The sequence below is a fragment of the Piliocolobus tephrosceles genome, chromosome 2 (genome assembly GCF_002776525.5).
Source record: "Piliocolobus tephrosceles isolate RC106 chromosome 2, ASM277652v3, whole genome shotgun sequence".
Classification (NCBI taxonomy): Eukaryota; Metazoa; Chordata; class Mammalia; order Primates; family Cercopithecidae; genus Piliocolobus; species Piliocolobus tephrosceles.
Window position 1 is genome coordinate 47,673,164 of NC_045435.1, and position 10,447 is coordinate 47,683,610.

Below are 10,447 nucleotides of genomic sequence, written 5' to 3' on the forward strand. Positions count from 1 at the left end.
TGTGCAGATGAGGATGTGGCAGCCCAGGGAGGTTAGCTCGTTTGGTCAAGGTCACGCAGCTGGTGAGTGGCAGCACCCATCTGTCTTATGACCTCCCATTCCACAGATACCAACAGATGAGAGAATCGAGTGAGCCATGTCCCCATCACTGAGGGCTACTTGCTGCACTACACCAGGGGTCCCTGGGAAAGCCACACGCACCACTCCCGACTGTGAAGCCTGCCATGTGTGCCGGGTGGAGGGTGGGAGGGTGTGGGGCAGAGGTGTTGGTGAGTGGGAGGGTGGGGCAGATATGCTGCCCACCTGCTGAGGTGCAGGGAAGAACAATAGGTGTGCAGGCAAGAGGACCAAGTGTCCTCTTAGAGGAGTGGCTATTCATTTAGACTGGATGGGCTGGGGAGGGCTTTTCTGCAGAAAAGTCTCATGAGCCCAACTCTGTTTCTTTGGCCAAACCTGAAGTGGAATCCAAGTGAATTGGGCTATGTGCGGGCTGACCCGGCTTTGGTGGGTGGCAGGTGAAAGTGTCGGCATCTCAGCCATTGAGCCCTATGTGCAGACCCTGCCTTTTCTGCTTGGTGAGGCCCTGCATGTCCTTGAGCACTATGTCTTCAGACCCAGTTTTGAGTATGGGCTGAGTGGCTGCCTGTACCGGTCAGGGACTATGTGAGTTGTAGCCACGTGCCTCTTCCAGCAGTTCCTCTGTTCCTCACGGTGGGTCCCAGCCACCTAGGGAGAGGCCTGTCTGGTGTTTAGAGTTCCTGATATCAGTGTAGGACATTGCCCTGCCCCTGTGCTCCCAGAGATTGGAGAACGGCAGCTTTTATCAGACTCCATACCAGAGGGAAGGTATGGCTGGCGCTGCGGGGCTCAGTTCCCCTCTTCCATGGACCCACGCTTCCCCGAGGTGTGCCTCAGTAGTGGGTGGTGGGGACTGCAGTCACTTCATTGCCACCATTAAAATGCTGCTGCTTTTATGTACTACCTATGCTGGAATTTACTGAACATTTCCTTCAAAATGACTCACTTTTTAAAAAACATTGACATTATCTTTCGTATTAACATTTATGAGCGGCCGGGCGCGGTGGCTCAAGCCTGTAATCCCAGCACTTTGGGAGGCTGAGACGGGCGGATAACGAGGTCAGGAGATTGAAACTATCCTGGCTAACACGGTGAAACCCCGTCTCTACTAAAAAAAATACAAAAAACTAGCCGGGCGTGGTGGCGGGCGCCTGTAGTCCCAGCTACTCGGGAGGCTGAGGCAGGAGAATGGCAAGAACCCGGGAGGCGGAGCTTGCAGTAAGCGGAGACCCGGCCACTGCAGTCCAGCCTGGGCGACAGAGCAAGACTCCATCTCAAAAAAAAAAAAAACAACAACAAAAATAACATTTATGAGCTCGTGAGTTTGGTACATTTGTTTTTCCTAAAACACTTAAATGAATATGTAATAATTCAAATTATTACATAATGAGTCGGTTAAAAAATAGTTCATCTGTGCATCATCTAAACTGGTGGTGGGTGTGTCATATCCTAGGGAAAATGCTCCTGCAGTGGGAGAGGTATCTGGTCTGGAGTCACCAAGGTCTAGCTGCGATAGCTGGCCATGCTGGTGACAGCTGTGTGGCTTTGGGCAAATTACTTAACCTCTCTGAGCCTCAGTTTGGTTTTCCCATGTAGGGCTGGTGGAGGATTCAGTGATAAATAGAAGTGTTTGGCTCTGGGCCTGACACATGGTGCCCTTTCCTTTCCTCAGTTGCCCTTCTCATTTCTTATACCCTCTCCCTGATTAAGGGTTTTCTGAAGAAACAGAACCAATAGGACATATATATCATATATATAGCTCATATGCATATATTCAGTAGGTTATATGTATAGCCTATATATATATATATCTTATACACACACCCCCTTCATATGTGTATGAGAGATTTAGTATAAGGGATTAGCTTACATGATTATGGAGGCTGACAAGTCCTAAGAGCTGCATTCAACTGGACTCTCAGGAGAGCTGATGATTTAGTTTTAGTCTGAAGGCCAGCTGGCTCAAGACTCAGAAGAGCCTATGTTTCAGCTTGAGTCTGAAGGCAGGGACACTGGCATCCCCATTCGATGACTGTGAGGCCCAGAATGGGATTTCTCTCTTGCTCAGGCTTTTGTTCTGTTTAGGCCATTACCTGATTAGATGAGGTCCACCCACATTAGGGGGCATCTGCTTTCCCCAGGCCACAGATTCAGATGCTAATCTCATCCAGAAACACCCTCAGAGAAATGGCCAGATTAATGTTTGACCAAATATCTGGTCACTCTGTGGCTCAGTCAAGTTAACATGTAAAGTTAATCATTACAATTCCGCCAGCACACTTTTATTTTTAATAAAAAATAGTCCTTGAATATCTCAGTGCTCTCCAGAAACGAGCTGTTCCTGCCTGCCCTCACATGTCTTATCTCCTCCTGCACCCCCTGTCTCTCTGGCTGGGTTGGTTTGATCAACTACCATGTCTGTGAAGAATTACCCTCCATGTAGATGTAATCTTCTCTCCCTAGATCCTGGAAACAGAAACATTACTGGATTGCACATGACTGGCCAGCTCTTTAATTCCCAGCGTGGGAAAGAGCCAGTCTGAATCTCCAGGGACACCTATGGGGTTTTTCTAAGGCCCATCCTGGAAAGCCGTGAGGTACAGAGACAGCCCTTAGGAGGGAGGGCGCTTCTGCTTGGCCACGATAGCAGAAAGCATCCTGTTTTTAGGCTTGGAATCCCTGTGTCCTAGCCTGGCCTCTGTGGCCTTAAACCAGTCCCATTTTCCTAAGCCTTAGTTTACCGATCTGTGAGATGAGGACATAGCAGTACTTCTCTAACTTATAACTAACATTATAACTTAGTTATAACTAACTAACATTAGGGGGAAGGTATTTTTATGTAGAAGTTAGAATAACACAGAAAAGAAATAACAATATAATGAATACCCATATTCCTACCATCAGAATTAGCCATTGTGTAACAACCTATATTGATTTCCAGTTTTTTTTTTAAAGAAATAAAACCTTCTGGATAAAAGTGAATTCCTCCTTACTGCCGCCACCGTTTCCACTTCCACCCTCTCTACTTTGAGTTTGTTGCAAACCTTTCCCTCTGTAATTCTCTGGCAGACACTTTCTGTTGTGCTTTTTCATCTAGCGTTACACACCCCTGTGAGGAAGGCAGGGTGTGTGGGGGCCCTGCCTTACAGATGAGAACGGAATTGGTGGCTGTTGTGGTTCGTGTCCCTTAAAGACATACCCAAAGCTATGGGTGGGCTCAGAATGCCCGGGAAGGAAGTCAGATAACTGTAAGGAACACTCACACTAGTCACAGGAAAACCAGCATGAGCTGCCTGCAGCCTCCGGGAGGTGTTGGGATGGGCTGCCCCTGCTTCCGATGCGGGTCCTGACCCAGAGAGAGCAGGCCCCAGAGGAGCGGGGATCTGCGGAGGCTGGACATGGCCCGGTCTGCTTGTGAGGAAGCCCTGGGAGGATGGAGTCTCACTTCTGCTGTGCAGAGCTCAGCCAGCTGAAGAAGGGATGCAGGGAACAAGCCCCATGCCCTGGGGCCTGAGGGGTGGGAGCCGCCTTAGATGGCTGAGGCCAGCCTTCCCAGGCCAGGCCAGGCTGCTTTCTCTCTCCCCCAGGCTCTGAGTGTTGAGAGGAGGGGCTTTTTTAAGGTCACAAGAGCACTCAGCACCCGCTGCCTCCCAAGTAGAGCCTGGGCAGAGGTGGAGGTGTCCACAGAGACCCCAGGACATGAGAGCCCTGCACCTGCATGGCCCTCCGCCAGGAGGCCAGGCCTCAGAGCCAGGTCAGCATTGGAACCACTCACCACGTGAACGAATGTCTGCGTCCCTCCAGACTCATGTGTTGACACCTCATCCCCAAGGCGATGGCATTTGAGGTGGCACCTTTGGGAGGTGATGGGGTCATGAAGGTGGGGCCCTCATGGTTGGGATTAGTGCCCTTATACAAGAAGCCCCAGAGAGTTCCCTCACCCTTTCTGCCATGTGACAACAGTGGGAAGACAGCAGGTATGACCGAGAAAGTGGGCCCTCACCAGACACCCAGTATGCCAGCTGATCTTGGACTGCCAGCTTCCAGAACTGTGAGCAATACATTTCTGTTGTTGGAAAAACCCTGTTTGTGATGTTTTGTCATGGCAGGCCCAAAAGACTAAGACGTGTGACTGTGAGCTCTGGAAATGCAGCCAGTACTACATGTCAGAAGCATGATATTTAGGATGTGTTAGGGTAAATCACATGTTTTCTTAAAAATATGACTTTTTAGTAGGGATTTAAAAGTATGGAAGGAACAGGCAGAGCGCAGAGGACTTTTAGAGCGGTGGTGCTGTTCTGAAAGATACGGTCATGGCACGTGTGGGCCGTTATGCATCTGTCCAAACTTACAGGACATGGGATGCCAAGTGTGCACCCTCATGTCAGCTGCAGGTGTTCTGAGTGACTGTGAGGTCACCACAGGCTCCTCCATTGTAACCAATACACCACTGTGATGGGGATGTTGAGGGAAGTGTTGTGTATGCATGGGGCAGGGAGTGTGTATGAAATCTATAATTTCCATTCAGTTTTGCTGTGCACCTCAAACTGCTTTAAAAAACAGGGTTTATTAAAAATTAATCTCACCTGTTACTTTTTTTTTGACGGAAAATGAAAACGTGGCCTGTGTTACATGTCTGTTGTGCAGGGCTATCTCAGGCTTGTATGGGTCCTTAATGTAGCCCTGCAACATGGACATGAAAGGTGTGGTGACTGCAGCCGGGCTCTGCAGGCTGTCTGGGCATCTCAGTGGCAGCCCAGGGAAGAGCTTGGGGAGTTTTGCAAGGAGAATTTCAGGCTTCTTTTACTTGGATAGGAAGAGCTCTGTTTACATTTATTGCCTGTGTCTGAGATTAATATACTGCTGTTATAAAGCAAGAAAAGAATGGTTGTCTCTATTTTGTTGAGGAGAGAGAGGCTAGGAGAGGGTGTGGGATTTACAGGCCAGACCAGGACTCCAGATCCCAGTTCCCAGGGGCCATTGAATGATATATACCCAGTGTTTTTAAAGGTGCAGTGGGAAATGATGAATTCTCTTTTCTCCCCCATAGACTTTATTTTCTTTATTCTTTATATTTATTCATTTGTTCTAGTTGTTTGTTTGCTTGAGACGGCGCCTCATTCTGTCACTCAGGCAGAGTGCAGTAACACAATCGTAGCTCACTGCAGCCTTGAACTCCTGGGCTCAAGCGATCCTCCCACCTCAGCCCCCCCATGTAGCTGGGACCACAGATGCACACCACCATAACTGGCTAATTAAAAAAAAAAAAAATTTTGTAGAGATGGAGTCTCACTTTGTTGCTCAGCCTGGTCTCGAACTTTTGGGCTCAAATGATCCTCCCTCCTCAGCCTCCCAAAGTGTTAGGATTACAGGCATGAGCCACTGAAGCAGAGTAGACTTTTTTTTAAAAGCAATTTTAGGTTTACGGCAAAATTCAGTAGAAAGTACAGGCTCCTTTTTCTGCCCCCAGATTGAATCTAGGACCCAGGATTTGTTGTTTCCTTAGCCTCTGCTGCCCCGTGTGAATTTTCTGATTTGTCCTTGTTTCTACACTCTGTTTTGTGTACTTGTGTATGGGAAGTTTAAAGCCCTTCGAAAAATACCGTAGGGCCTTAGTGCTGTCAGCAGTTGGATGGCTGGATGGAATGCTTCTAGCGGGCATGGGCCCGGTTCACAGGCACCTGCTTCTTGTCTCCTTTGTGTGCTTGTGCCTGCTTTGCTCTGTTCGTCGACTCTGTGCTGTGCTATTTTCCTGGAAGAGATCCACAAGGGGCCACAGACACACTTCCTCTGGGGTGTAGATTGCTTTCCTTCACTGATGGGTGCAGCTTTTTCCGTGAACTTCCAAGGTCCATCTGCAGGCCTCCTGCTGCAGCCCACTGTGGCCAGGTGGTGGTGGAGTGGTCGGTGTGCTCAGGTGTGTTGGAAGGGACCTTGTGCCGGCTTGGCCCGGGGAAGACACTTGGTGTCCAACCAGAAGGTGGGACATCCCAAGTAGCTGGGATTACAGGCACCCGCCGCCAAGCCTGGTTAATTTTTTGTATTTTTAGTAGAGATGGGGTTTCACCAAGTTGGTCAGGCTGGTCTCGAACTCCTGACCTCTGGTGATCTGCCCACCTCGGCCTCCCAAAGTGCTGGGATTACAGGCATGAGCCACTGCGCCTGGCTATGCACCATTGCTTTTTGACACCAGGCAGTTTCTGACAAGTCTCCTTCAGAATACTCGTGGCTATGGGTGTTCCAGTGAGTTTAGGCAAAGTTGGGGAGGATACAGAGACCCCGGAGTGTCTGCTGTGTATCAGGTGCTGTGCTGGGTGCAGCTCGGAGAGATAAGTGCCAGGCACAGCTTAGTGGCCCCTCCTGGGGCCTTGGTCACACTATAAGCTCTCTAAGGGCAGCATGGCCGGCCGCTTCCCACGGCCCTGCTTCATCCCAGGTTCCGCGTGGTGTTCTTTTGGAGGCCCTGTACACTAGGCCTGAGTGCCTGTCTATAGACAGCACATGCTAGCTGGGCATGCTCAGTGTGGAGTCTGCTGTCCTCTACCTCTTGTCTCCTCACCTGGGCCTGGGACAGTTATTCTGGGCCATGGATGGAAAAACTGAGGCGCTGACACCAGATAGCTTTCCCCATACATTCCTGTTATCCTTCCTCCTGTTATCCTCCCTGGGGAAATTGGCTCACAGACGTCTGGGCTTATTTGTGGATGTGTTTATCTGTCTTTCTTCCATCTGTGGCTGTAATAATATCCGCTCCGCAAGCACTGGGAGCTCACGATCGTGGTTATCATTACGGGTTAGTGGAACCCATCGGGGTTGGAAGCTGATGCCCAGAGCCTGCTGTGTTCCAGGCCTGGGCTAGAGGTTGGTACAGTTGCCTGTGCCCCCTCCCTGTTCAACGTGCTGCTCATGGGATCCCTTGAGCAGCTTTCCAGCTGGTACTGAACGACTCCCACATCTGCAGGAGTCTTGGACGGTGGCCATCTGTTGAACCTTGAGGTCATTTCCAGGTGTGAGGTCTCCTGTTTGATTTGCTCCATGGGGACTTTGTACACAGGCCCAGAGTCCTCAGCTTGTGGAGGTCTTAACTGGAGAGGCCTCGGCAGGGCCCCACGTCTCCTCAGGGTTTGAAGCTGTGTTAGGCGACCCACCTCAATTCTGTCTTTGGGTCCAGGACTGTGCCCTAGACGGGAGCCACAGCCTGATATCTGGACCCCACTGTGCCTTGCAGTGCAGCTCCAGAGAGTAAATGCTGTCTTCTTCCACTGCAGGTTGTCCACCCGGCCGGAGGTGGCCAGCATCGAGCCGCTGGGCCTGGATGAGCAGCAGTGCTCCCAGAAGGCCGTGGTGCAGGCCCGCCTGACCCAGCCTGCCCGCCTCACCAGCATCATCTTCGCAGAGGACATCAGTAAGGGCTGAGCACTGTTTGTGATCCCCAGTGGGAGCCAGAGACAGGGAAACGCCCACTGAGACTCAGGGTCCCAGAGGCTACCTGAGCCCATGGCAGGGCTTTCTCTTGTTAGGTGGCAGGACACCCAGGCAGGAGATAGGCACCTAGCAGACAACACCCATCCCGGGCCTTGTGCCAGCACTTTGTACCGTGTTCCCTTTTTGTGGAGGCTGGCTTGCTAAATTTCTAAATTATTATTTGTTACCTAAATAACTTTTTTTTTTTTTGACACCAAGTCTCACTCTTGGCCCCCAGGCTGGAGTGCAGTGGTGTGATCTCAGCTCACTGCAACCTCTGCCTCCCGGGTTCAAGTGATTCTCCTGCCTCAGCTTCCCGAGTAGCTGGGATTACAGGTGCCAGCCACCGCACCTGGCCCATACAATGATTTTTAATGCTGAATAATATTCTCTTTTTTTGTTGCTGTTTTGAGACAGAGGCTTACTCTGTCACCCAGGCTGAAGTGCAGTGGCTCCAACACTGCTCACTGCAGCCTCAACCTCCTGGACTCAGGCAATCTTCCCGCCTCAGCCTCTCAAGTATTTAATAGTTGGGACCACAGGTGCATGCCACCATGCCCAGCTAATTTGTAAAATTTTTTGTGTATAGTTGGGGGTCTCTCTATGTTGTCCAGGCTGATTTCAAACTCCCGGGCTCAAGCAACCCTCCTGCCTTGGCCTCCCACAGTGGTGGGATTACATGTGTGAGCTACCACACCTGGCCCAAATAATATTCTTAACAGGAGGTTGTCCTATAAGCATTCCCTTGTATTGGGCATTTAGAGTGTTTTCAGATGTTTGTTTCAGTGTTATATATAAAAATAAATGTTTTTATATAGAGAACAAATTAGAGTTCTTTTACATTATTTCTTAAGATAAATTCCCAGTTTTTCTGGGCTGCAGCCTTGAATATTTTTATTTTTATTTGTTGAGATGTAGTCTCACTCTGTTACCCAGACTGGAGTGCAGTGGCGTGATCTTGGCTCACTGCAACCTCCGCCTCCCAGGTTCAAGCAATTCTTCTGCCTCAGCCTCCTGACTAGCTAGGATTATAGACATGTGCCACCAGGCCTGACTAATTTTTCTTGTATTTTTAATAAAGGTGGGGTTTCATCATGTTGGCCAGGCTGGTCTTGAACTCCTGACCTCAAGCAATCCACCTGCCTTGGCCTCCCAAAGTGCTGGAATTACAGACATGAGCCACCACGCCTGGCCAGCCTTGAATACTTTTAAGGCTTTTGATACATGGGACTGTATTGCTGTGCAAGGAAACAACACTAAAGTGTACAAGTATTTTTATATGGTACCTGGGGAATGGTCAGAATAAGTTTGTATCTCTTGCTGCTATTCTTACACTTGAGGGTTCCCCAGGTAATGCCATTTACATACCTTATTTATGGAGCAAGTAAAAAAATCTCTGGGTGTGCCCACCAGCCCCTTCTGTACTATAGTTGATAGTCTTTTATAAAAACACCAGCATATGTGAAAACCAAAAACCACCAGTGTAATCCCTAATCTCAGTGGAGGGACAGGGCTCTCGTCTTTGGGATGGGAACTCATCATACTATAACCCTTGTCACTTCACTGAATGGTTACACCCTGAACGAAACTAAGTTTTCCCGGAGTTTTCGTTGCTCACAGCTTTAAATGCTGGTGCCCCGCTGGAAAAGCCAGAATGGGTGGTGACAAGGCCCCCACAGCCCTTCCTTTCTGGTAGTCCCTGTTAACTGTCAGCGGGGCTGTGTGCAAGGCAGTTGCTTGGCTTCTGAGGGTGAAGCTGGTGGTCACTATGGTCTTTGCCAGAGTGTAAGCCTGCAAGGCTTGGAAGTGGAGCCAGGGGCGGGGACTGTCTTTGTTGCTGACCCCTCCCTGGGATTCCTCCAGCCACAGGCCAGGTCCTGCGCTGTGATGCCATTGTGGACCTCATCCATGACATCCAGATCGTCTCCACCACCCGCGAGCTCTACCTGGAGGACTCCCCTCTGGAGCTGAAGATCCAGGCCCTGGACTCCGAAGGTGAGGACGTCCCCTGCCTGTTTGTCCTCTGCAGCCCATGCTGGATCATTCCCCCACCATGACCCTGGCCTTTCTGCTTTCCCCACTCCTCTGGCATCCAATCCTGCAGGTCCCTAGAGGGCAGCTGTGGTTAGGCAGGTGAAGTTGGTGCTGGGGGAGATGCTGAAGAGGCAGAAACCACCTCTGAGGTGGGCCTCAAGCCCTTGGTGGTGTTGAATCATGGTCATTCCTGGCCCTCAGGAACCCCTGCAGCGGGGCCTGTGTGCTCAGAGCTGTGGCTCTGTGACCCTGGAGCCATACCTGCCTGTCATAGTGCTGGTCCTTGGTGCAGCACATCTTGGGGAAGCTAGTATTCTTGGCAGCGATGGGAGGCAGGGAGAGGCTCCCTGCTCCAGCCCTTGGGGCTGGTGGTGGCTTCTTGTTCCAGACCTCAGAGCATGTGTGTAGATCAGGTCACATTTATGCTGCCGGCCCAGGGTACTGCCCTCACATCTTCACTTTGCCAGAGTCAAAAATGAGCTTGGCTTATTTCCAGGATGGAATTTTTCTAGGTGATCTCTTCAAGGAAGTAAGGGGAATTTTTTTTTCTTTTTTTTTTTTGAGACGTAGTCTGGCTGTGTCGCCCAGGCTGGAGTGCAGTGGCCAGATCTCAGCTCACTGAAAGCTCCGCCTCCGGGGTTTGTGCCATTCTCCTGCCTCAGCCTCCCGAGTAGCTGGGACTACAGGCGCCCGCCACCTCGCCCGACTAGTTTTTTGTATTTTTTAGTAGAGACGGGGTTTCACCGGGTTAGCCAGGATGGTCTTGATCTCCTGACCTCGTGATCCGCCCACCTTGGCCTCCCAAAGTGCTAGGATTACAGGCTTGAGCCACCGCCTCCGGCTGAAACTTTCTTTTTTTTTTTTTTTTTTT

The 10,447-nt window shown here is 50.3% G+C and overlaps 1 protein-coding gene across 2 annotated transcripts in view; it reads left to right on the forward strand.

Annotated features, from left to right (window-relative positions):
• Nucleotides 1–10,447, forward strand: part of NUP210 (nucleoporin 210) — a 101,992-nt gene that overhangs the window by 10,637 nt on the left and 80,908 nt on the right. For both annotated transcript variants that reach the window (XM_023192680.3, XM_023192678.3), the window contains exons 2-3: nt 7,347–7,483; nt 9,406–9,537. In XM_023192680.3, the coding sequence (XP_023048448.2) occupies nt 7,347–7,483; nt 9,406–9,537 (269 nt within the window). The remainder of the gene's footprint in view (nt 1–7,346; nt 7,484–9,405; nt 9,538–10,447) is intronic.